This window comes from Lagopus leucura, unplaced genomic scaffold (assembly GCF_019238085.1).
Source record: "Lagopus leucura isolate 7727_CA_CO unplaced genomic scaffold, USGS_WTPT01 Super-Scaffold_100039, whole genome shotgun sequence".
NCBI lineage: Eukaryota > Metazoa > Chordata > Aves > Galliformes > Phasianidae > Lagopus > Lagopus leucura.
In genome coordinates, this window is record NW_024962288.1 from 1,547,845 (window position 1) to 1,575,289 (window position 27,445).

General features: G+C 42.5%; 1 protein-coding gene across 1 annotated transcript in view; it reads right to left on the reverse strand.

Annotated features, from left to right (window-relative positions):
* Nucleotides 1–568: 568 nt before the first annotated feature.
* TOP1 (DNA topoisomerase I) overlaps nucleotides 569–27,445 on the reverse strand; it is a 61,853-nt gene continuing 34,976 nt past the window's right edge. The window contains exons 4-21 of the mRNA XM_042883613.1: nucleotides 25,059–25,185; nucleotides 24,395–24,453; nucleotides 21,708–21,803; nucleotides 20,382–20,457; nucleotides 19,287–19,384; nucleotides 15,028–15,143; nucleotides 11,776–11,897; nucleotides 10,984–11,106; nucleotides 9,313–9,500; nucleotides 8,773–8,917; nucleotides 7,676–7,819; nucleotides 6,422–6,607; nucleotides 5,163–5,231; nucleotides 4,419–4,533; nucleotides 3,688–3,815; nucleotides 2,477–2,571; nucleotides 1,784–1,933; nucleotides 569–1,403 (exon numbers count right to left, since the gene is read on the reverse strand). Coding sequence (XP_042739547.1) covers nucleotides 1,301–1,403; nucleotides 1,784–1,933; nucleotides 2,477–2,571; nucleotides 3,688–3,815; nucleotides 4,419–4,533; nucleotides 5,163–5,231; nucleotides 6,422–6,607; nucleotides 7,676–7,819; nucleotides 8,773–8,917; nucleotides 9,313–9,500; nucleotides 10,984–11,106; nucleotides 11,776–11,897; nucleotides 15,028–15,143; nucleotides 19,287–19,384; nucleotides 20,382–20,457; nucleotides 21,708–21,803; nucleotides 24,395–24,453; nucleotides 25,059–25,185 — 2,140 coding nt within the window. The 3' untranslated portion in view covers nucleotides 569–1,300. The remainder of the gene's footprint in view (nucleotides 1,404–1,783; nucleotides 1,934–2,476; nucleotides 2,572–3,687; nucleotides 3,816–4,418; nucleotides 4,534–5,162; nucleotides 5,232–6,421; nucleotides 6,608–7,675; nucleotides 7,820–8,772; nucleotides 8,918–9,312; nucleotides 9,501–10,983; nucleotides 11,107–11,775; nucleotides 11,898–15,027; nucleotides 15,144–19,286; nucleotides 19,385–20,381; nucleotides 20,458–21,707; nucleotides 21,804–24,394; nucleotides 24,454–25,058; nucleotides 25,186–27,445) is intronic.

Genomic DNA, 27,445 nt, shown 5'->3' on the forward strand with positions numbered 1-27,445 from the left:
AGGAATTTATTTTAAATAACCTACAGTTGATTAAAAGGGAATTCATGATAAAAATAGAAGATACTTGTTGAGGAAAGGCTGCAGGAAATGGTCTTCGCACACACACTACGCTAACAATGCCTCTAAAACTAATGATTATAGCAAAAAAAGGTTTCACATTAAAATTCTGCTTTGTAATTTTTTAAAATTTTTTTACACAATTACAAAAGGAAAAAAAAAAAAAATAAAAGCCCTAAAATTTTGATTATTTTCCTTTTTGGACCGATGCTCATTTCCCTCGAAATTTTTGACCTGTGAAACTTCTTTTTACACAATAAAATCTTTCAAGTAAAAGAGAGGGGGCTTAGAAAAAAAAAGGGGGGGGTGGGGGGGGAAAGGTAAAACAGTCTGACAAACCTAAAGGGAAATATTCTTGAAGTGTACAGAGCGCGTTCACTACAAAGCGTGACGGGAACGGCATTCGCTGCCCGCTGCGTTTGTGCTGGATCCCAAAGCACGGCCCCCCCCCCCCCCCCCCCCCATCGATGTGATCTTTGAGATCAAGAAGAAGGAAAGAAAAACGGTTTAAATATTTTAAAATAATTAAAAGAAATAAAAATTCACATTTAGAAACAAAACAAAAGGAACGCACACGAGGCGGGGGGGCCCATTTCCATTTCCCATCACGCTCTGCTTCCGACGGATGCGGTGGATATTTGTTATTTATGTTCCAATGCCACGACCGTTTCAAGTGACAATTAAAAAAAAATAATATTGGATACTTCCATGATATAAGTGACAGCTGTAACAGGTGCGTTGGGTTTCTTAAATCGGATCTGTTAGATTCTGAAATGGGGCGGGGGAAGGGCAGGGGTTAAGGAGTCCATTTTCTATTAAAATATAGAAGTTATTGCAAAACCCTAACTGTAAAAACGCACCAATATAATTGGATTTTGTATACAGTAGCTAAAGATTCCCACGCTCTCAGTGTGATGGTGAATTTGCCTGGCGGAAGGTTGACAAATCCTCCATCCACTTGCTCTGCCTCAAGAGAAAAACCACACAAACCAGACAGCTAGAATTTGGATCTCTGAAACATTTTTAAATAAGTTGTCCATAGGACAACTGGCTCAGCTCCTTTAGGATATTTCCAGGTTATGCTTTCTACAAGATGTTGGCTGTTTTATCCCATGCTCACTTGCCCCTTTTCTCCCCCCTCCCCAGCATCCAAGGACAAGTAAGGCTCACAGTTTATCAATCTTCCTAAAAACCAGGCTACTCCCCCTTTTATTCCCATAACATTCATCTCATTAAAAACAGGTTAAAACTCATAGTCTTCCTCTGCCATGTCGATAGCCCAGGCAAATTTCTCTCGCTGGGTTTTGTTATATATCTTCTCTATAGGAATTCCCCACTTCTTACACCTGCAGAAGAAGAGATGCTGTTAAGTGTCAGCCCAGCACAGGTTCCCAAAGCCTTGTGGTGCAGCAGAACCCTCCCCAGCACTTCCCTAGCTCAGCTCCATTACAGGACACGCAGCCACCAGGCAGGACCAGCCTTCCACTGCTGCACCCTGCACAATCTGAGCCATCACAGCGCTGGCTGTGACTGGCATGTGGCACCTGACCCAAGAGATCCACTGAAAACTTCCCCAAACCATGTGGAGACAGAAGAGAAGGCCATAAAGAGTCAGACCTCCCTGGCAGCCCAGGGGCACTGCTCTCAGCCACAGCCCTTGCCTACAGACAGTGGGATTACATGCACGTGAAGATGCAGTTCTGCACAGCCCAGGGCAGGCACTTACCAAGCAACAGAGATCCTAGGATCCAGATAGTTGAGTTTGGAGGTGCTCAAGGCGATCTGCTTGTTCTCCTCCCTATCTGTAGCCTGAACCTCCAGCTTCATCAGCTGCTCCTCAATCCTCTGCACTGCTTTTTTCTTGCTCTCCACTGCCCTGGGGTGAGGGAGGAAAAAATAGTTAATGCCTAATGACCTGCTGGGCTTCAGGCAGCAGTGTTGTGGGAAGGCAAAGGGACTCTGCTCCATGTAAGCAATGCTTCCAGCCTCAAAAGGCAGTTGTGTCAGCACAGATGGTGACACAAAACACTCAGCACATGCAATTAAGAACCGACATTTTGAAAGATGCAGCACAGAAATCCTAAGCAGTAGTTTTGTTTTAAAGGGTTGGAAGCAACAGCCTCAACTACACTGATGCTACACCCACTTTAAAACCAACCCACCTATCCCTCTGTAATAGTCATGTTGGATTCTGCCTTCAGAGCTCCCTTAACCCAGCAGCCCTGTGACTACTCTGCAGAGCACAGATGGCTTGAAGGCCATTTCTTCATGCACAGAAGAAAGAGGGGATAAGAAAGCTTGAGAAAGTCTTCCCAAATCAATTGGATCACAGGCTGGGGAAACAGAACAGAGGGCTGAAGCACCCATTTTGAGCTCGAGGTGCTGGGAGCATTGCACAGCCTAGTAGGACCAGCCTTACTTTTTAGACTTCTCATCCCTCCGGACCTTGGCATCAGCTTTGGCGCTTTTCAGTTCTCTCCTGGCATCAGCTAACTGCTCCTTCTTGGCATCGATCTAGGAGAGGCAAAACCAGAGGGCGGCACTGTCAACAAGCTGCAGACAACTGTGGCAGTCACCCCTGGGCAGCACGACCAAAGGAGTGAGTTTGTGACCGAGTTCAGAAGTTATCAGCGCTCAGGTGCACTTCTGCAGAACAACGAGGCCACTGACTTTTCAGTTTGCTGCAAATCCTATCGTAGTGAGGAGTTTCCCTTGGAAAACAGGGTTCCAGTCATTGCCAAAGACAAGGTGGTGTGCTGGCAGAAAGCTCCTGGAAGCCTTCTAATAAAGCTACAACAAAGCAGGCAAAGGGACCTGCCAACAGCCCATCTAGGCAGCTTGCCTATCTTTAATGTATCCCAGCAGTACCAGTTCTGAAAATACCATGGAAGAACGATCCCTCTTCCCTTAGCAGGGATCTGTTCTTGCCTCCAAATCTTTCTGGCTGAAAAGTATTAAAGCTTCAAGCAGTTCTCCACTGGTAAATTCAGGATTCAGGGAGATATAGCATTATGCAGCCCCTTCAGCCAATCCCCTTAAACATCCCCCCAGCTCTAAGATCTAGGGTGAAGGCAGCCATGTTAGGTGTTACAGAAGCAGGGGTCACTGCAGTGCAAACCAGAAGTCCTGATTGTGAAGGTTATTCTAAAGCCAGACCAGAAGCAGACCTAAATCCTTTGGACCTCACGACCTCCACCAGAAACAATTTGCAAAGGAAGAGGTCAAGTCAGAGGGGCACAATGTGTCACATACGCAGCCTGCGCTGACAATGGCCTGGGATTCACACAACTGGATGTCCACTCTGAGCTCTTTAGAGGATACAAATCAGAGCTAGGCTGCTGCTCTGAAAGCTTGATGGCAGCAGAACTCAATGTCTGATTAGCAACAGAATAAAGGGGTCTGGTCATGATCTTTATAAGTGTAAGAGTACTACAGCTGAAAGGTGGCCCTTCCAGCACAACACTGTGCTTCTAGAGTCTGCCTCTCCAAGCAGATCCACCTGATGCAGCACTAATCGATTCCTGACAGGGAAAAGCAGGCTCCGCTTCCATTTCACCTCAAGTGAAAGGAAACACGACTCCTGGGATGCAGCACTTGGAGCCCTGCCCCAACCCAGAGGCTGGGGGGTACCTTGCTCTGCAGGTTCATCATGGACTTCTCAAAGGTCTTCGGTGGAGCCCTCTGGTGGTTACACAAAATGGCAACCGCTCTGTTGGCACGGTTATAGGAAAGGATCTTCGCTGGGATGTTATCATCCGCTGCAAAGCAAAAGAAAGTGGTGAACAGTTCGTGTTCCACAGGGCTGAGCAGCCCCAGTCAGCGCTGCCCAACAACTCTACAAGCTCACAATCACTGCAGGAATGACCATGCCCTCTGATGGGACAGTCTCAACACTACACTTGAATCAAAGTGCCAAGAGCCTGACCCCTTCCATTCCAAACCTTAACTCTCTCAAGACCAACAAAGACAACATTTGTCTCTCAAGAGATAGAGGAAGCACAGCCATGCTCAATAGCAGAGCACTGCTCAAGGCAGTTTCCTCCAACATGTTCACTTTGTACACTTGTTGAAGTGCGAGCTGGCAGTTCTCAGTGTGTCTGTGAATGAGCAGCCAAGAACCATAGGGCTGTTTACAGAGATTGCCTGTCACCTATGGCATTTTACAGTTAACAAGTGGAGATTTGGTAAAGGCCAGGCATAGCCTATCAGGCAAACTGTAGTGTGCTCACAGATGAGCTCTGCACTGTCCCAGCACCAGGCATTTCAACACTCCCACACTAGGAGAACAGCAACCAGGCAGGCAGATAGAAAGTTAAGCCATGTCTGTAGTGCAGGATGGGAACTACAAGGACAGGACTTACGGTTAGTGAGCTCCTTGAGCTGCTGCTGTAGCGTGATGGAGGCATTGTAAGTACGGAATACCTTGGCTGTCAGTCCCTCCATAAGGTCTTGAAGATGTTTATTTAAGATACTGGTCTAAGGAAGCAGAAAGGAGAAAATAGAATTAGAAATGACTACAGAACTGACATCTCTGGGCACACTGATGATGATGATACAGCTCATGGCAGAAGCATGGTGCACATACTTGGACCTGATACCCAAAGGCCAAAACATCACTGAAGCCACAAGTGAAAAAAGAACTGGTAAATATTAGACTAGAATCAAGCACCATGAATGGTCAAAGAACTTTCCTTCACTGTGGAGGTTACGGTTCCCAGCAGGTACAAACATGCCTATCCCATCCCAGGGAGTGTGCTTTAATCACCACGGTGCTCCCATAGAGCCGAGTGCGTTAGGGATGGCTTCTGAAAGTCCGTCAACTCACAATCATCTTTTCCGAGCTGTGAAAAAACCTATCCAAGTCAGAGCCAGCCAGGCTCTCCAAAGTAAAAGCCCATCACTTCAGGAACCTGCAGCCACAGTGAACAATACAGACAACACATTGAGACTCTCACTCAGGTCTCTGAGGCCAGCTCTGGAAAAAAAAAAAGACAACCTGCCACTGAAACCATTTTTTGGAACAGAGCAGCTGTTGTTGCCTAGTGCAGAGTGAGCCTGTTTATGGTCCTCTACCACCATTCCCTTCCAAATAACTAGGTGCTTACATTGAGGCGGTCAAAAAGGTCATCCTCAGGCTGCTTGTTCTCCATGAACAGCTGAAGATTCTTAAAAACCTGTAAGAAAAGAAAACCCACACCTTAAGACACCAGGGCTGGACAGTGCTGGACAGCAGTAATATGTGAGGAAGTAACACTGCCAAGATGCCATCTCAACTGTTTTCAGGCAACGGTGACAATGCTGGGCCCAACTTCCAAATAGGAGGCAAAGATCCATCTCTTAAGACGATGCTCGTGTTTAAAGTTCTGCCTCAGCAACAGGAGTCCTGGGCATTTAATGCTCTTTATTCTTTTTCCTTTTGATCCAGATTGCAGGAGCCTTGATTCCGTTCTGCTTAGCAGCCTAACCGAGGAGACCTCAAAGCCACCTGCTCCCCTTTCTCTCAGTAATTATTCCAACCAAAGAGACATCTGAGCCATTTCCCACAGAGTAAAGCTACCAAAACCCCATCCCTTTGCACTGCAGCGTTAGATGTTTCATCCAATTCCATCTTAAACAAGTCTCATTGGGATGGGAAAATAATTGAAGCCTTTTTGATTATACAGAGACCCAGAGATACTAATCCCAGCTCTGTGTACTCAAATCCCCAGTTTCCAGCTTCTCATCAACACACACATCCTTCCTCTATAGATACCTTACACTGAGAGATTTCTAGTTCCACAATAATCAATTCCCCATTGTAATCTCTGAAGAAGAGACATGAAGGGAGACCAACACCAGTATATTGAAACTGAAAAATGTTCTCTTCCTTAAACAAGGGAGTAAGAAGTCTAGCATCTGCTGATTTCTATACCAGCCATAGTATGTGGTTCTTTTTCTCCCTTTTTTTTTTGCCAAGAGGTCAGTATTTGCTGCACTGTGTCATTACAATTAACACAGTACTGTATGCGTGTGATCCAACGTACTGTGCTAACTGCAGAGGTGTGCTTACATCCATATAACCAACGTCCTTCTGGACACTGCCCTCCAGCTCCAACTGCTGGACGGGGATTTATTTTGGAATGAGGCCAAGATATGAAACTGGTAGACAACTAAAAAATAAAGGAAGAAACACCGTCCAAGAAAGTTTTGGCTGGTAGGTCCCAACTAAAGGTGCTACCAGTAAGAAGGGAAGAACATTAACTAATTTGTTTTCTGGCTTGCTGTATCTGACCAGGAAAAAAGCCCCCTATTATTGCCAATAAGACTGCACTGCCCACATTCTCCTGCAGTTCCGTGGCTGTGTGTGTTCCAGGAGATACCTTACCCTCTTCTCAACAGGGACTTTGTTGTAGTATCGGATGGAGTCTTTTCCGAGGAAGTCAAACTCAACCACGTATTCCTGGCCATCCAGCTCAGGATGCAGCTTGATATGTTCTACTCGCAGAGAGCAGCAGCCCACGGTGTCAGCTGTTTCCCCTTCTTCTTTTTCATTGCCAGCTCTCAGAGCAAGCTGCATTTACAACAAGACAAGAGAGGGAAGCATTTCAAACCATCCCAGTAAAGGACAGATGCTAGAGGCTTTCAGACTGTAACGGTGCTATAATCATGAGCGCCCAGTAGAAGGAGGAGAAAATGTAATTGAGTGGAAAAAACCCAAAACTTTGACCATTTTCAAAAACTCCCTAGATTTTCCTGAAATCTTTTTTAAATAATTCTAAAGCCAAAAATCTTCTACCAATCTATCAAAATCTCTTTTTAAAAAATGTTAATTTCAAAATGCTCGACATTTAAAGAAATCTGAGATCCATGTGAACTCAATCTGACACAGAATCAAGAAGTTCTTTAGTTATACATCTTTACTTTTCCCTGCATGCTAAAGAAACAAACTTCAAACAACATATATGATACTTTCTTTAGGTTATTTAAGTAACCTAAAGGCTACATTTGGCTGCATCAAAATGTATTTTAACTGTCTCGGCTAATTCAATTTCTAATTGTTTAAGAAAAACCAGTAATAGTCATATGAAAACACAGTTATTCAAACAGAAGTTCCATCAGACTATTCTGAATAGGAACTGTTAATTTGGCTGGTCAAAATATCATATAGTAGCAGGCAACAGCTCTACGAGAGCAGGCTTTAAATAGCACCAAGTGATTCAATATAACTTCAGTTTTCTTTATGCTGTGGTGAGAAATTTAGCATAATTATGAAACCTCATGACTATGAGGTCAGCTGAAGAGTTGACAAAGTAGCAGAAATTCCCAGCAGGAAAAAACTGAAACAGCTGGAGACAAAAGGTCCACAAAGCTCCCAGTAATCCAAACGGGAGATTCAGGGACCCAGCTGTGAATTTTGCCTGGCCTAAAACAATGCTGCCTGAAATAACCATCGTCAGTACAATAGTTTATTGCTCTTGATTTCCAGGTAATGGGAAAGGAAAAGGAGATGGAGGCCTGAGCACCAGGAAGTCTCAGGATACCTCAGTAACCGGGCACAGTCCTGCCTTAGGAACTGACAGCAGTTCTGAGTATCCCAAAGGGGCAACAAGGGTGGCAGCGTGCTGGGGGTGAGCCTTACTTTGTCAATGAAGTACAGTGCCACAGCCCTCTGCCGTACTTTCATCTCTTTGGATTTCCAATCTTCTCTGTATTGATTTCGGATTTTATCTACGCACTTCTTCAACCTCCGGGCCGTCTCATACTTTTGCCAGTCCTTCTCACCCTGAGAGAATTGAAGTACAGTCAGCATCAGAAAGCAGGCAGAGAACCAGCCCCAATCTGCTTCCCAAGTTGTTACAAGCACGAGGAGCAAACAGTCTCACTGTGCAAAAACACTGAGATTTCACTGCTAAAGCAGCTCAGCTCCAAACTGTGCTGCTAGGCAGCTGTAAGCAATTCAGATTTCCAGGATATTAAATGCTTGTACAGAAGCAACTATGAAGACACCAGAGACATTATGTCTTCCGTGCTTCTCAATATATAAGTGGTTTCCTCTGCTTTACTCAGATAACACATTCTTTCAGCTGTGTAATTAAGCATCCATAAAATGTAAAGGCAATATCACTCGTTCATCAGTATTATCATATATTTAAGCCCACGGCAAAAAGAGGGCAGGAATTCACCAGGAACAAAGATTTCCTCCATACCTGTAGGACACACACCTTTCCAACCCAGGAAAAAATCCCTTACAAAAATGATTTCATGAGAAGAACTTAACTTCTAACCCCTGAATCGAAGACTGCTTCTCTTTCAACAGGCTTTTATGAAACTAATCCACTGTCCAGTTATTTGCTCCCACAGCACAGTTTGTTTTCCTTCAGTCATGAGCTTGTCATCTTCTCAGCCAGAAACGCAGCCAAGCTTTTTATTTTAGGATTGACTTAGGGCCAAAAGAGGATAAAATACCCACCAGGGCTAGTTTGCTCTTGACTAAATTATTTTCTTTTCAGCTAATAGAAGGTACAGGATTCCTATCAGGCATGGCACAATGCTTTTCAAAGGATGTATTTTTAGATTTCATCTGCTGTCCAGTGCTGCGGTTGCATCCTCCCATTTTTTTTCCAAGGGAGAACAGAAGTACTTGTACTTCTTATTCTCTCCTAGCCTGCAGCTATATTTGCATCATGCAGACATGACCAGTAATTTTTTTTTTTTTTTTCCCAACTAAATTTTTACCTTAATTCTTGAGCTAGGGTTCAACATTATGTATTTGATAGAGCCTTGGATGTTCTCTGTCCATGACACTAGCCAGGTAACCTTGTTATCGTGCCGGACCTCCTTCCATTTGTGTCCTGGTGGAGGGGGAGGGACCTTGGAATCCCTGCACAGAATTGTGTGAATTAGTTAGTAAATGAAAACTATTCAAAGATATTTTAGACATCAAAATGCTTTAAGTAACGGACAGCACCACACAAAGAAAGCACAAGGTAGAGGAACCAAGGCAAAGTAACTACAAATGTTCAGAAGTAGGAAATCAAGTGAATCAAAGAGCGCAGACAAAGATAAAAGTAATTGCTATCAGTGGAACGCACGTTCCTAGGAAGAGCTTTCATTTGTTGACAGTGCAATAGAACAGATGCTTATCAGGGCAGGACTAAAGAAAGGCCCACCAAGATAAGGAGCACGTGTGCTTCTACATGATAAGTATCAGCCTATCCAGGCTTTTAGAAAAGAAGCTGTCCTAAGTACAAAAGGTGCAAAACACCCGAAGCTCACTTGCTGCAGTTAATGATGATGTCTTCTGGCATGATGCGTCTCTTCAACATGCCCATTTTGGGATGGTTCCCCCGGCCTCGGAAGAGACCTGGAGGTTCAATCTTGAAGTTAGCAATCCTCTCTTTGTGGTTGTCCATCACACAGTAACCATATTCCTTCAATAGCCGCTCATTCTCCTCTTTGATTTTCTAGAAAGAGCAAAAGCATGAATCAAACAGCATGGCCAGCACCACATGTCCCTGCATTCCAAGGCTTAGAACATTTCGATATTTGCACTACAGAAACATGGAAGACCAACTCAAATCCAGATTCCCGTCGTGCCAACGCTGCACACACAGGGCCAGCAGACAGCCCAGATAAGTATTCACAACAAACAAGCAGCAAAACAAGCAGGAGCAAGGGCAAGAATGCACAACAACACTTAAAACTTGTACTTGAGAGAACGGATTAGGGCTGGTGAAGGTGACTGTTTTTTCACAACAGAAGCCATCACATAACACAGCCACAAAGGTTGTCTAAGTTCAACAGCCCCATTACAGCTCTGATGATTTATATTCATTCCCCAGAATAAGCATATTACATCTACTGGATGTTACATTTTGTTGTTAATGTAGAAAACGTTCAGCCTTCTGTGTTTGAACTCAGCATCAGAAAGCAAGCAGAGGAATGTCTTCAGCCTGCTACTGAAGGCATGTCAGGCCTGTGTCAGCAAATGGTCTCGAAGGCAGAACATGGTCTCCTAACTAAGAATGTGCTGAGATTTCACTGCATATTTCTTTGCTTGAACTCTAATAACATGGAAGGAAAAGCTGGGAAAAATACAAACACTGCAGCCCAAAATAAACTATCTGACCCACAGACAGCATTGATGTGCCAGCTATGAAACTCAGCAGTAAAATCCATTCTGCTCTATTCTAAGTAATAGTTACTATGGCTGGGAACTGGGAACGACTCACTCAATGTTTACTGAACAGAAACAGCAATATGACATGAGTTCTCTAATTTGGCAGGACTCCTCTGTCTCCAAAGGCCACACTTTTTCACCCTACCAGGCCCTTCAGAATTACTGTAGCATTGCAGAGGATCAGCAGAGAATCTGGAGATGAGGTTCCAACTTTTAGTTGTAGTATGTCTCAGTCATTCAAAATAAAACAAGAAAAACACTACTTTTCTCTTTACAAGCTGCTGTAGCCATCCTACTGAAAACAAAATTGCATTTTTAGTTGGAAGACTGCATCAAAAAAAAAAGACCTGTTCTCAATATATTTTTTTATTCACTGCTGTCAGGGCTGCATCCCTTCCACTATCCCTGATTTTTCTCCTACAAACCTAAGGATGTCTAAAATAAAAATTAATCCTTAATTGAACTACCACTGCTCATTACTGCCATGGACCAAGGCTCCCATTGACATAACACCCCTGATTCTCATCATTTACTTAAGCAAGATCAAGATCAAGAGCCTTAGCCCTATCAATATCATTTTGAGTCAGGATGAAGGTTCAGCTGTAAACAGTGCTTTGTGCTACTCGAGCTGCAGAGAAAATATTCCTACAACTAATATGAAAGTTAATATTTTGAAAGCTAGTAAACATTGGCAAAGCGAGTAGAGAAACAATTACACAAAGATGCTGACAAGTCAGCATCAACAATTCCAGAATCCCCTCTGGTACCTGTTTCTCCTCCTTGGACATCTGTTTCCTAGCTTCCGTCTGAGCTTTGAAATACTGGCTCATGTGGGTGAAGTCACACTTGCTGAGGCTGGTGATTGTGCTCTTCTCTTCAGAGGTCATTTCCTAGCAGAAAGAAAGCAGTGCTTTACATTTTCATACGAGATAATAGAGCTTATCCTACCCTTGACAGTTTCAACAGGGACTACAGACAGGTTCTCACAATAATCCCCCAGGAATCCTCAAATTCTTGCACATACTGACTCCAGCTAAGGTCAAACAAAGACAAAAGAAAAAGAAAAAGAAGAGCACATGCTGTGTTGGCCCTCCAGTGGTCTGATCTGTGCAAGCACCACCTTGCAAAGTGCTCTCAATTGAACAGCTGCCAGGGCTGTTGAGAGGAAAATCCGGTAGCTTGCCTAAGAGAACTGCGTCCATAGGTTTACCTTTCAGCTGACAAGTTCACTGAGGAAGTTCTGGGTTCTAGGTCTTTGGAAAGGGCTTTCTACTGCTACAAAGACTGCTTTCCAAGGGATCTGACAGATCAGCTATGCCCTTCAAGCTTTGCAACAGACAAATTTGGTTTGGAGAAGTCTGACTTTGTCAGTTTAGAAATATATATAAAATAAAATATAAATTCTCTTCCTGGTGAAACCACGGGATGATCTGGAAAGCGCACTTTCAGTTGCCAACAGCTAACTGCCATGCATGGAAGATCAGCCCCTTTCCAGTGCCTAGCACTGAGGGGACACCAGCCATGCCTGCAGTCATCACAGCCCAGGATGACGTGCATACCTTTCTCCAGTCCTTAAAAAAGTTTTTCCTGAAGATCTCCTTCGTAGTGTATTCATGGTCAAGCATTTTTGCAAAGAATGTGGCAACTTCTTCTGCTTTGGTGCTCAGCTTCATGACTTTACCTACAAAGAAAGATTTTTAAAGCATGTGGTTTCCTCTGGAATTTAAACATTAAAAAAGAAAGCAAGAGAGTCTGATGTGAAACAAGCCAGAGATGCAGGGCAGGAAGGGGAAAAGGCCTCCTGCAGGAAACCCTCTGCTGTGGCAGCCTGGTGGTGCGTACGCTCCTGAGGAGATAGTGCTGTTTGAAGTGAAAAAGGCAAGGAATGTTATTAATATTCATATTCTGGCACTTGGACATATGGGAAATACAGTCTCTGTATTCCTTTTCAACCCACAGACAGACATGCTCTGGAACACCCCTTCTAGCCTTTAGCTATTTCTAGCTAGGAAGAGCTTTTCCTATATGTATTGCAGGCCAAAATAATATATATAGTATGTATCTACACCACGCATGGGCTGAAAAGTGATGCCAATATTTAATTCCTCTCCATTGCAGGGAAACATATCAGGATTCTGCTAATAGTCTGAGTCCTTTACCGTGGGAACATGTTCCTGTCTCCCCAGATCAGGCTCAAAATACAGTCATTTTTAAGACAGACTGAGTTTGCAGCGAGCAAGGAGGTCACATTTCAGCTTATCTGCAAGACTGCAGTGCAAACTGAAATCGCTGCAAGGAAAAAGACTAAGGCACAAGGGAAAAGAGGCTGCTGCAGTATCCAAGCTGCGGATCTAACATTCCTATCGAGTCTTTTCGGTCCAGATTGCACTCCTGAGGTGCCTGCGATCCCTGTGAAGGATTTTGCATGCAACTCACATCTCCAGCAAGTTGCAAGGAATATTTGAAGTCCCAGTGGGCTGGCAGACAGTCAACACCTGTGGATTTTGTAATGACTCTTACTGCACAAAAGTCAATACAAGAAGCACCACTGTTGATTCTAAGTTATTGGGAAAAAAAAATACAACTTTGATGTTTTTTTTAAAAAGTTACGTCTCCAAAAATAAAGCACAGGAGTTTTCTATAAAGCCTTAAGATCTATAAAGATTTGTAAACCAGGACTTCACAAAGGTCCTCCCGATGATCTAAGAATATCCCACAATTAAATGAAACCAACAGAAACTCTGCCAATTTGTAAGCTGCAACCTAAAATACTGCATTTGTTTTCCTACAACAGGAAATGGGGGAAGGGAGAGACAGCAAGGGAAGCTGTTTTTTTCCAGGCTGCAAGTCTAGCTTGAAAGAAGCTATCGAGTAAATAACACATTATGGGGTTTAAATGACTGAAGCTGCTCCCAAATTGCTGAAGAGTAGTACAGGCTCAGTCATCCTTATCTTACCACTTTAACACAGATTCCATTCTACTGAATTTCCACTTTTCATAAAGGTTTGAAAAGGCTCTCACTGGCAGTAATGTATATTTAAAAACAAACAAACAAAAAAGATGTATTTCAGAGCCTTGAGCATTAGTTACTGAACTTAAAATCTGAAAACCAGAGAGCAACCCAGTGACACAAGGAGCAGAAGAGATCACACTGCTGTGACAAACACCACTGCCATCACCCACATCCTTACCTTGCCCCATCTGCAGAAAGAACAGTGCAAGTTTAAGGCACCTTTGTGATACAAGCAGTAGCAAGTTAACCCACTCAAACACGTAGCCAAGTCCTACAAGATGGCTTTTGGCATTTCAAGCTCCTTCACCAAATCTGGTGTTGTAATCACTACCCATAGCTCAGCAGACATCAGTTAGATGAAAACAAGCAGCCTTGATGCAGTGCAATCGCTAGACAAGGGATGGATTCCTTCAGTGAGAACTGGCAGCCTGGCAGCTGGCTGGCCAGCCGTAGTGTGGTTATTGGATGCTACAAATCATCCTAGGATAATCCCAAAATTAGACAATGCCTTGTAAGCATGGGGAGCAGCCCTCAGCAGCTGCTGCATAAATCAGACATCTGATTTTTATTCTTCCCCCTAGCTTCTCAAGGAAGGCTTATGTGATTGCTTTGTTTGCCAGAATCCATCCCTGCCTCTAATTTTTGTGCCTATTGATCAATTCTTACCATGACAAAGACAGATATTGCAAAAATCCCCGCATTTCCTAGAGGCTTTGTGAAATAGGTGGCAGGATAGAAGCTTACTGCTGCCTGTGCCAAAGGGATAATTATAGCATAATTTGCCCTTCTCCGTCTCTAGACAGGAGAGATCACACATTCTTCAGCAGAGGAGAAAAAATATTTCCAACATGGTAACAAGTTCTTATCAAACCCTCAGACAGACAGCTGCAGGAAAATAGACATCCCTGATCATTGTGCTACTCGCTTAGAGATAATCTTTACAGGATGAAATCTGTTTATTTCACTATGTTGTCGCTGCAAATGAATGCCACTTATTTCTCAATATTTAAAAATGTGTCATGTCACATGAAAATACCACACTGCTTCTGGAAGAGTTCCATGCACAGATGTCCCCTTCACCAAAAATTACATTTCTACCCTTCCAAATGCCTCCCACTTAATTCAATCCTGGGCTAATTTGATCCTTCATTTAACATGATCACAGGGCTACAAGGAAACACACGGGTCATCAAGTCCAGTCTCCAGCAGGCATCACATCATATAATCCCTTCCACATGAGACTAACAACCAGCAATCCCAGCACACTAGAATCCCACATCGTTTAGTTCTACTACTCTCAGTAATTGGTAAATGGGAGCATGACATACACTGGAGGGGTGTATCTTTGAGGCCAGGATGATCTCATGCATTTGTACAAAGTTCTCATCATCTTTATCAAAATTCAATAGACTTATTCAGTTAATGTCACCAAATGATCGCGAATTTCAACACAAATTACGGAAATTACAATCAGTGACATTGAAGAAAACAGATGAGCAGCGGTGCAGCAGCTACAGTTATGTACTGTACTGGTCACACACTGCTACTTTGGGCACGAGATCCCCTCACATTGCAAAGACAGCAGAGAGATTTACCACTTTAACAGTGAGCATAAGTTCATCTCTGTCAAGTCAGCAGAATTCAGCAGACTGTTCCTTTAGTTCTACAGATCCTCCCTTTTCTGAGCTGTTGAGGAACTTCTTCTAAACCAGTCACTGTAACAAGGTCACCTTCTCCTCTCCTCAGTCCCTAGAAAAATGCCCCTTCCCAACCTGCTGGAAGTGCAGATTAACTCACCATCATAGTAAAACTTGACATTTTCAGGCAGTGGTTCATATGGTGGAGCAAATACAGGACCTTTATGCTCTAGGAACTTCCATTTAATTCCTTCAGGGTAGCGCTCTTCTTCCCACCTTCAAAATAAAAATACACAACAATATAATTCAGTTTCTGCTCTTTGCTTTGTTACTTTGGGGGTGTAAGAAACAGAAATTCATAAAGTAATGACACTGACTAAGCACAGATATTTACACTTCTTCAACAGACAAAATCAAAACAACAAACAAGCACAGGAACATCCACAAACAGAATGCCTTTGGTCACAGGTATCTGATGGTCAGTCCTCACCTCCCACTTGCTGCTCTTTTCACAAAAGCACACAGATGAAAAAGCTTAGAACTCTAGAAAATGAAGAATTCAGTCCTGTAAAGCAGTGAGGATCATGCCAAATTAGAGTCAGCTGTGATCTAACATCAGGTCCAGAATGCCTGTTCAGCAAAGCCAAACAACTGTGGTATATTATGCAGATGCTTTCAGATGTGGGCAAGTGTCCCATTAAGGGCAGAGATAAAGAAACAGATGTTCATTTACAACCTAAACGAGAGCAAACCTGCTTGGACAAGAAAAAAGAAAACCTGCTTTGTCTTTTTAAATTCATTCCAATTTTTTTGGGTATGAGAAAGTGTTCTTGAAGAAAAGCAGAGTAGCAAAGAAGATAAGAAGCTTGCCTTAGAGCACCTCTATAAAAACGTTTTGTAAATGATGCATTAGGCAACACAACACAGCAAGGCAGGCGCCGCCAATCCCAGGTTCCAGCTGAACAAACTCACAGAGCCAGCAATTCAGTTACAGAGTCACACCAGGCCTGCTTCCTCCCCCAGCTCCCAGTACCCACTGCCCAAGCCACTGATTCCACACTCCCTCCCCTTACTCTTCTTTCATGATTACTAGGACATTACTGTTACATACCGCTGGCACAGGACTCCCTGCTGAGACAGGCTATTTTACCTTAGTGATTCATCAACTGCAAGACCATTAATCTGTCACAGTATTCAGTCTTTGAATTGCACAGACAACTCTGTTGAGCAGCCAATGACAATAAAATATGTTTAAGCTTCCCTCTCGTGTCAGCCCTATGGAGCAGTTCCCTTCTCAGCACACGTATCTCCGGAAAAGTGATGCACAATTAAATACTTCATTCCTGAAGGGAAATATTGGCCACTGCACAGAAGATGGGCACTGTCCGGAGAAAAGAGCTTCTGCTAAAAAAGGCTCAAAAAAGCTCCACTGGTGCCTTTATGCCAGTAATTTAGGAAGAACAACAATTGTATGGGATAGCACTTCACTACAGTTAGTTAGGTGCCATCTTTGACTGAAGCACCAGACCTCAACTTTTCCTTTGAGAAGCACAGTGACATCTTTAACAGCGAAGCACACAAGCCCAGCTGTCAGTACACAACCTGCACGTCACGTTTCAGTGGAGATAAGAAACTGATATTGACATTTGGTCCAGATCCCTACTATTTACAGTCCTAATGATTGTTTTTAAAATTAATTAGAAATTGGAAATCTAAATGTTTTGTCAGAGATAGATCTAGGCTCTTCTACCCAGAAGCTCTTTCCAGTAAAACATATTTGAACCATCAGTCTCCACTTAGCCAGGGAAACACTCTCTCTACCAGTATTTTTATTGTGCTAAGAAGTAACAAAGGAATCACCTGCAGTGAGTGCTACTTTATAGAACAGGTTTGTCATTCCTAAACATTGTTCTTCTTCCTATTCCTGTTTTCTTATTAAGGATGCATGTGCAATCAGTACTAGAAAGGTGATTGTTTAAGTAGATAGCTTATAGTAGATAGCACGTTACGCTGGGAGGCCTACAAGGAAACATGAGATCCATACGGTGGTTTCCAAGCCCACAGCTACCATGAAGTTTGCTGCCAAAAGACCACAAATAATTCTGAAACCTACTTCCACTTTCCTAAACCTCATACATAAACACCAAGACAAAAGATCAAAAAACCAGCAACTCCACCACCACAAAACACCAACTCACAGCCAAACTGCAGAAGCAGCTCCCGGTCCCATGGCAACATTCGAGCAATGTCTCAGCAGGAGCAGGGAGAATGGTATTTATGAGGAATGTCACTTCCCTAATGTCAGCACAAACTGTGCATCGGTCACCCAGGTTCCATAATCAGGTCTCATCCAAAATCCAAAGATTGCAAAGGAGGATCAGGAAGAGAGGAGGGTTGTTTACTTGGAATGCAAATAGGGAAGATTCTTATAAAAAACACAGTATACCTCAGGGATATGTTATTTCACAGTAATTAATTTATTGTAACACAAGGTGGAAGGAATGCTTATAAGGTATACTCCTAGATCATATTCTTCACGCTGAAGAATGTGAAGGGTGTGAAAATGATCTCTGAAAAAGAACTCCACATGTGATGCACAATGCCAGCGTCTTGGGAAAGTCTGGCATCAAGCATCCACGTGAGTGAGGATGGAAATACTCAAGGCAAAAAGCACTTCAAGGAACCAGCCAAGAAAAGACATCAGATTTTCAGAAAACTGACTCAGATGGAACACAAGATGTCCTTAAGAGACACAATCAAAGTGCAGATGAAACCCTGTTCAGCAAAGCCATGCTATACAAAGCTGCAGATGGATGACAGGAACCATCAGCAGAAGAACGCAGTTACCTACTGCCAGATTTTGTAAAACATGCTTTCAAAGGCAATTTTCCCTTCAGCAGGAAGCATAAATTGCAGAGCTTAATGCAGCTACTTGGGATTGTGCTGCTGAGGCAGATGAGGGGAGAAACGTATGGCTTTCCAATAAAGATTTGCTGTTGAAGGATACAGACTACAGTAAAAGGGAGCTGTGGTTAACAGTATAGCAAAGTTAGACAGAACCAGCAAGGACAGCTGAGATAGAGCCAAAAAGACCAAGATCACAACGCTTGAAGAGACTTTCTGTGGCTTCCTATTCGTTGAAGTCCCTGCAGTTTGTTCATGTCAAAGCACATTATAAAGAGGCTGTCAGAGGAGCCAAGGAAAAGTGAGTGACTCAAAAGAAAAAAGAAGTCAGGACAGCCGTTGGGAAAGGCCTGAAAAGCAAATTTCTGGGAGAGAACACAGGTATGAAAAATACTCAAGTGATGATGCTCTATTTGAAGAAGCTGTGGAAAACCAAAGAAATATGCAAAGACTACAAACGCTGCAGAAGGCTCTTCTTTTTTTTTAAGGTGGACCAGTAACAGTGACAACACAAGGGTATAAAAGACTGAGCCTGAAAGGATTTGAGACTGCAAGATGCTCCCTGACATTACAGATCTATTAGAAAAATAAGAAACCAGCCAAACGATCTGAGAAAAGACTGAAACATCTTCCCACAAAGGTCATAAAAACACATTACAGGAGAGCAGAAAACACACATGCATTAACCTGAGTCCAAACTTCAAAGCACACCAGCATTATCTCCTCAAATTTAGCCATAACAATAGGTTACATTACTGCAAATAGTTAAAATAATCCAGCAAGTTTCTTACACAGCACAGTACCAACACAACACAGGCCTGCCTTGCACATGAACCACGAAGCTCCTATCTACTTTTAAAAAAGCTTTTAAAAGTAAAACTCAATGATTTTTTACTTCAGGATCGTAAGCAAGGAAGTGCTTTCCATTCCATTTCCATTTCAAACTTATTTTCAAAACTTATTTTCCCAACAGCTCAAGCTTCACCACTCACTTGAGCAGCCTTCACCCTCATGCCTGAGGCAGGAGCAGTTTGGAGAGGTGCACAGCTGACATCCAGCTAGAAGAGCAAAGTGGTACTCGCTCACATTGCACCCTTTATGTAACACAGAACACCTGCTAGAACACAGCTATGTATGCAGCCACACACCTTCATATATTCCTGCTGGTACCTCAAGCTCACAAGCTTTCACACTGCTTTGAAGGGTGTAAGTAAAGGCCATGTTCCAAGTACAAGAATACCAGTAGTGAGTTTTTATGGGTAGTCTCTACATGCGACAGAAGGAAACGTTTCTCATCAGTGGTATAGGAAAAAAGGCATTTGCACTTCTATTTCAGAGGATGAACATACTGACTGAGAAGTTCATTTAGAGTTTACGAGAATTATTCAGAATTATTCAGAACAAATCCTCATGAATCAACCAAAAAAAAGGCAGATGTGCTTACTCAGTTAGCATGGGAGGTAACAGCGATAGTGCAGGTGCTGAGGGTAGCCTGCATCATCAATATATAGTTACCATTTCCATTTCTGCTCCTCTTCTTTTTTCGGTTTCTTTCTTTTGTCCACTTCAGGGCTTTTCTTATCTTTGTTCTTAGCTTTCTTTGCTTTGCTGTCCTGTAAAATGTTAGAACAAGCTAATGCATTCCAGCCCTCTCATCCTCCAGGAAAAGGTGTTTTAAAACTAAACAACTATCTTTTGGCACGCACTAGTTTGACCACAAACAGCTGAATTACTGAAGCCTAAATACAAACAGGATGATCGAAGTGCACGTTTAAGTCAAACTCTGCTGACAGTCACACTTCAAAGTTTTAAACCAAATTATTTACCTTAGAGGTGGAACATATTAAGTGCACACAACAACCACTTATTCTGCCTCACCTGATAAGTGGTAAGTTTGGGCCACGGTGACATGATTGCTTAATTATAGGAACAGCCTCCTTGGTGTGCACTAGTTATATCCACCCTGGCAAATGCTACAGAGCATAAATTACATCACTATGAGGTGGCTTCTTGGAAATAGTATATGCTCTCTATAAAGACACTTTCATTAAACTAGAGAATTAATCAAGTTTCCAGGAGCTGCCTGCAACATGTGCTTCACAAAGGTGCCTTTGCTAGACATAGCAGCATAGTTCTCAAGACTCCAATTATGGCTAACCTCAACACCACCTCCCTTTCCAAATTTACATGCTGGGTTTCATCTAAAAGCTTGAAATGTCTTTCCAGTGACTAACCTAAGCTTCATCTCCTCTGTTTCTGAACAGTCCTACATTACCTGTGCAGTTACCAAGTGCTGTCAGTAAGGCTCTTCTACTCCCTGCAGACTATATACTTAGCAGAAAGATTGAACTGCCCAGAACACACTGTGAATTCTGGAAACATCCCCTCCATCCTTTACTTTAAGTGTAGGAGACAAAGTTCTCCTGACTATATATATTATGGCTCAGATGAGTTAACCTGCACTCCAAGTCCGATTGCTACACGAGCTTTGTCCCAGGACCAATCCTTGCCTCTTTCCTTTTGAATTCGATTCCTCTTGCTCTACACAATTCAATACCAAATTGTCAGTCTTGCTTTTCTTGCTAGGAGCAAACTTATCTTTCACATTACCTCTTCTTCTTCTTGTTTCCTTTTCTTTGCTTTTTTAATGTCTTCTGTTTTGATTTTCTTGGGTTTGTAGTCAGCGCTGTGAGAACAAAGACTAGCTGATGAAAATCATGCATTTTCCAGTATAAAAATATAAAGTCATACATGTTCAAAATGTGTGTTCAAGTTCATAGTATTACTGGCACGTTTAATCTCTGAATAAAAACATTTTGCACTCTGTTCTCAGAAGACTGAATAAGGTTTATCCAGCAGAAAAGCCTACAAAGAATCTAAAATCCATAGGCTCTAACTGCAAATAGTTGCCCAGAAGAAGTTTTAGACTGCTGACACAAAAATTTTACTTGATGAAGAAGCAACTAAAGAGTATTAGCAGTCACCCAGTGATTACATGGGATAGAATAAACCAACAAAAGCTCAGCGGCATGTTTCCCCCAGCCCTGCTGTCCCTCTTGTAATCATCAGTCTGGGACCTGCCTCCAAGGCCCACTTTTTGCATCCCCCACTAGTTTGAACAGCAAAATTGACTGCTGGCAAATTCTTAATCTTTCCATTGCAGACATGAGATGGGAGGTCTTAACATAAGGCAGCAAAAGATTACACAAAAGAAAAGATGTCACACCCATGTCTCTTGGACACTGGGAAATACCACATTGGAACTGAACGCCACTGTGGGTAAACTCTTCCAAGCCTTTAAGTCTAGGCTACTAATAAGGTCACACTCTAAAAAGCTGGACATACAAAGATGGTGACAGATCACAGCATGATGTAACTGCCCTTTTATTTTACTGGGCAGGCTACTATACATCAGGCAAATCTCACATGAGCTTTCTTTTGACTTAGAGAAAACTCCTCAGCATAATCCACAACATATTTAGACACTTTTAAAAGGGAATCATGCCATGCAGTGCATGTGAACCTCTCCTCTATGCTGAACAGGATGACTGCATTTTCTTCCTCTTGTGTAGTCATTTGCTCACCCAACAGAAACCACTGCAGCCACTTAGCTAGCGTTAATACCACACTTACTCAGACTTATGTTTTATAGTCTTCATTGGTCTCTTCTCACTTTTTTTTTTTTTCCTTTCCCCCCCATTTACTAACACTGCAGCTCTGCACAGAACTATCTGGAGAAGCAGATAATGGTATTTTTTTCCATGGACAACACAAAAGCTACCCTTATCCTGTTCAGAAAACTTCTAACAGCACAAGGAATTTAGTCTCAGATCTCCAGTTCCCCAGTCCAGGCTGAATATCTCATATCCTACTTGCTCCCTTGGTGTTCTCTTTTTAGAGCCAGGCATTCAAGTCCCCAGTACCCAGGCCACTTACTCGTCATCTTCTCGAGGCCTCTTCAGGGGTTTGGAGTCCTCTTTAGGAGAAGCATAAAACCCGTCATCATCTGGTTCATCTTTAATACGTGGTGGACTACAGAAAGAAACAAATAAAGGTGGTTCTCAACTTCAAAGTGCATGCTTCTTCGTTTAAGAAATGATCAGATGCAAAACAGACACATCTTCTAGTTTGGGAACGGGTCTTCTTCCTCAGATGCCAAAGACCCAAAGTTCTCTCAACTTCTGCAGGCAGCACAAGCAGAAAGGCTTTCAGCATTCCCATATTTTCTATTTTTCAAGCAACATCAAGACCAGTTGTTTACACACAGCTTAGATTTCACTGTTTTTATTGAAAGTCTCAAAGAAACAACTGCAGCTTCCAGCACTTTTAAAACAAAACTGAAATCGTGTATCTTGTAGTCAGATAGGAACATTATATAATTTCAGTTCAGTATCCTTACTGAGTCCGGTAAAAGACTGCCAAACAAGCAGAGATTTGAAAGCTATATTACTGAATGTTTTGCAAACTAAATATTGATACATATGAAAAAGCAGAGAAGAAAACAAAGATCTGGCAAACTTAAACTGATTAGTCTCTCTTCAGTATCCAAACTGTGGGAAGCAAACAATCCTGTTCCCTTCAAACCACAAGTACTAAATTAAGCTCAGTGCTTTCAGACATAATAATCCCCCTGAACACCAGTAGCAAAAGAAAAATAGGGTATGAGTGGGCACAGAGGCCATCTCTTTAAACAAACTCATTATTTCCAGATTTCACAGAAGCATTTCACTTATCTTCAAAAATAAAAAAGACATCACAAAAAGTCCAGAATTACATTTGGAAGCACTTAACGCCATTTCACTCAGGTACAAAAAGTTACAGTGCTGTCTTGGGCTTTCCTATTCGTATTCAATCAAATTTCTATGTCAAATTGACTCAGTTTCCAAGCCAACATGCAGAATCTGCAATTGGGAGAAAAAAAAGCCGCATTCTGCTTTGTGGATGGCAGGCAGCAAGAGACATTCTGGAGTCTTATTTTAGCTGATAACGTGTCTGTGAAGCAGAACAAGACAGTTTGCTCTTTCACAGCTGTAAAGCCACTGCAGTGCTGAAAGATGCAGAAAGAAAACAGGTATGTTTTCTTTGCTGCTGTTAAGAAGCCATTTCTGTGGGATTGCTGAGACATGAGTCTGCAGTATGCACAGTCGCAAAACGTCTACAGAAAAACAGGTATTTGTCCCATCTTATTATTCTTCCTTCCAGGCAGAAACCTCGTACTACTGCTTGTTAGGCTGTTAGGAATTTTATCTCATCTATTTTAACACAGCATTTCCCAACATTTTGTAATAGTGCGAAATGAAGAGTGATCACATTAAAAGAAGAATGACCAAGCTGAAGCTTGACTCGCATTGTTCCCAAGACTGTAATACTGCTTCTCCAACCAAGTCTCAAAGAAGCAAATCAAAACCATCTGAACTTGTAAATGAACGTTTCAGCAGGAGATTGATGGCTCTTCACCAGATTTTGGCCTTGAAGAAGGCACAACTGCAGTGATTACTCCGGGTTTCTTTCACAATCACAGAAGTCACTTTTAGACCAAAAGAGGACCCAGTTACTTTAACGTGAGAACATCCAGCATCTCCAGTGAGAGCAGCACACGCACACAATTCTGCTAACAGCTGGGCCTGGAAGATCATTGCTTTCTACTTCCAGAGCGTTCCCAAAAGGACCTGGAGAGGGCGCCTCTCTCCTGCGCCACGCACAGCCACAGAGCCGGAGAACGGAAATAAAACAGACAAGGGCACGTGCAAAATGTGGAACGAACCACTACCAGGCGCTGTGGCTTAGACAGGATCCTTCTCCCATTCCTTCTGCATCACAGTGAGACCAAGGAGATGTTGGATTTTTTTTTTTAAGTGGGGTCATGGAACTGGACATATGATTGAAAACTATCTTGAAAGCATATGTGGACACAGCTATCACACCATGTTCCAATGTCAACGGACCAGAGGTACCATCTTAAAAATAACCAATGGCTGGATTTACACAAGTGACAGATCTTAGCTGGTCAAACATTGCAACAAGTTGATATTTTTCTATCAGTTACTCACTTCATGATTTTAAAAGTAAGACTATTAAGTAATAGTACAATATTTAAGCACAAGTAGCACAATATCGAAGTTCATTTAGTTCACATACGCTTAAATTCATTTCTAATTAGTGGCAGGAATTTAGTAGGATGTCCAGACTTGGACGGTGCTTCTCATTTTACATAACCATCCTTCTTACCCAGAAAGGCTTTAGCCTCTAGTTGCTTACCTTCACAAGGCCATCTCCAAAAGACAGCTTGCAGGGTTCAGGTATCACTTTTACAATTATAACAGAGGTTCTTTCAACTCCAGCTAATATTTTTTCCCATCGTTTAATCCGTTCTCAGCAGAATTTAACTGCTTGATACCTGGATACACCCAGCACGTGCAGGCAGATACCAGGTGTTCAACAGCTCCATCACAAGTCAACGAATGGATCAATTACCAATTTCTTTAATTGAGATGTATAGATATCATCTGAAGAGGTCAAAAGCATTCTTTTTTTTCCCCCACGACCAAGTGAGAAGAATCAAAATTCTGAGCAATAAAAAGTCAAAATGCTACTTTTTCCAGATCATAGGCCTTATTGCTTACCTGGAGAAACCATTTTCCTTTTCCTTCTTTATTTTTATATCACCAGAAGATAATTTAATCTGAAAAACATGAAAAGTAGGACCTGATCAGTATTGCCCAGAGCCACTTGTTTTTTCAACACAAGCAGAATATTTAACTTACTGAGGGAACTAAAGGGCACTGTGACCAGCACTTTTATCACCTGCAGACTTGAGAGAACTACATGACACACCAAGAATAGCAACAATTTTTGCCGAGTAGTAATCAGAAGTCAGTATTTTCTGGCCCTTGGCTTTTTACTGAAGGAACTGAAGCGTAGAATTCATACAGCACTCACTACTCATCTCTGTTTGTCCTCACACAGCAATGCAATTAATAGATTTTCTTAATCTTGTCTCTGAATCTTAAGTTTGTCAAAATACTAACATGGAAAAATGTAAAAGAAATGGACAGGGCTCCACTGTGAAACTGTCTTCGCTCACAATATCTGCAGATAAAGCCCTTGTAATCTCTCATCTGGCACCCCACAAAGCACATCTCCAGTCCTCAGGCTGGGATACATCTCTCCAGGTCCACAAAACTTGGAAGTGTAAGCAACATGTATCTACTGACTTTTTCTTCTTCTTTACCATTCAGCTGTGTGAAACAGGCTCATCCTCTTGTCTCCCCTGCAGGAGACACCTACCTTTTCTTCCTTTCTCTTCTCCTTGTCTTTGTCTTTGTGTTTGTCTTTGTGTTTCTCTGAGCTGCCATCTTTGTGTTTGGTTTTCTCCTTGTCTTTATGTTTCTTTTCCGAGGAGTCTTTGTGCTCACTGCAAGACAAGAGCATGTTTGGGGATGCCTGAGAAGAACTGAGCAATACAGTTAAATCCCAATGATAAGAACAGAGCCAGAAGTTCCAATCATTACCAGCCCCAAAACAAAGGTGATCACTAGCAGGAAGATCCAGCAGTCTCCCATTACATGTCATCCATCCTTCTCAAGAAGAGGATCAGGAAGGGAATATATCACAAAACCGCAACAAGCAGTTTCACATCAGGAAACCCTGTCAGCCTATGCTGCCAACAAGATCCTCAGTCACTACACTTTAAGTTCAGTGCTTTAGGTTCAATTCCCACTGTTTCTGCTTTTCTTTACGTCCACATAAAGGTCAGTGAAATAGATCTGCCCGTCTCATCAATGTCCATATGAGCTTTCATTCAGGCACGAGTTTATCTTTTTAACAGCTCTCATCTCTGAAAGTAAGAGAAAGATCACTGATCTTTACTATTCCCAAACAGATGGGAAAGCAGTGCAGACAGGATATGTGATGTCCTTGTGTTTATACAGTGCTAAACAGAAAAGGCTGTGAGGACTGCCTGAACCCACCCTGGGCTGAAGCAGGTCAAAGGCACAGAGGAAATCTGTCTCTCTTCTCGTCGGGCAATAGCTCACCAAGTGAGCTGCCTTGCTCACACTGCTGGTTCCCAGTCCTCCACCCTTGGCTCGCTCCACCCCTGCTGCTCTCTGAGACAAGTTGCTTCAGACAATGCAACATAAAGCAAAGCTTTACTAGAAATAGGCAGCTTCCTTATTTTGCTTATTTCAGCACCAAAGCGCAAGCCCTAACCAATCTGGGAGAATGCAACCCTGCAGAACAGCAAGCCTAGAACGTAGGGTAAGAGAGGAACTTTGGAAGAAGACGTTCTTCAAGTCATGCTTCTATTAAAAAAAAAAAACAAAAAACAACCAACTGCAAAAGACCTGGCTGTTTGATGGCTACATAAAGCAAGCAGCACATTAGCCAGCTCCCGTGAAGCTTGTATGATTAAGAGGAAGGCAACTAATCACAAATATTTCAGTCCACACCCAGCTGCAAAGTCCAGCGAGTTTCAGCACCCCAAGTAACGCCAGCACAAATGGCCCAGGACTAAGGGCCATCTACTAAGGGCCTAAATTATTCCTGCCTAAGGCAGCACACAATGCACTAAACACACGCTTGGCCTTCCAAGCCAAAGCAGCTGAAGTAAGAAAATTTATCTCTAGAGGAACTCAGTACACTCATACGCTGTGTTGCATCAAGAGATCAGTAGGAAGAGAAACCTGTTTCATTTTTAACTCTCCAGCAACTTCTCTTCGTACTACATATAAAACAGTATGGAATTACACAAACATTAAAGGGCAGCGGCACTCTAGAAATTCTTGCAGACAGACACACAGCACATGTTGGCTGTGAGCGAAGATTCAACAACTGCAGACTATTCTTACCCTGCAGATCGTGTTATATATGCTGCGCGATCAAGACATGCGAGCACATACAGAACATCCTGACACTGGATCTCAGACACCCAGGAGATGCCCCTGCTGCTCTTGCTCAGACCTCACATCCCATTTTCTCTCTCCTGTTCACCACTGTCTCTGAGGCTCAAGATACCCATCTCATTTTCTTTTGCACCAACGAGATTCAGTGAGCATCTGAAAGCACAAAACCCCATGTGTGTGTTTAATCATTTTTAAACTCAGAAAAATCTGAAAATTCTGACTTGCTACCTTGTTCTGTGATCTGTATGCAAGATGGGCACCTCACCCGCCAAAGACTGAAGATTTTTCATTACAAAGGTGTATCACCATGTACGTACAAAAAACCCACAACAACCCACAGAACAAACACACACAGCTGAGATCCATTTTATTCTCTGCAAGTCTGCCTGTGTCTGTTTTCCTACGCTTTCTTGTTCTTGTTTGGTATTTAAATTCTACCTGCAATAACATGTTTTACTGAGACAACAATTTGCATCTCCAAAGCATGGCATAGGCTGCCATCAGTGGAGTTGGCTCTCTAAGGTACAGTTCATCATGGTGCCTGTTCCTTGGAAGTTCAGAATAGCAAGAAAAGAAGAAAAGGCTTTAGTTTTGGCTTTAGTTTTTGCAACCACACTCTTTTTTACTGGTAGCTTTCAGTGTGATGAGTAGAGCATTGTGAGGTACACAAAATGTTACTGAAACAGACTGTTATTTATTAATCTACATCTGCAAAGCTAAATCTGAAAAAGGCAGAAAACCCAATTGGCCTAGAGAAATGGCAAGAGTTTT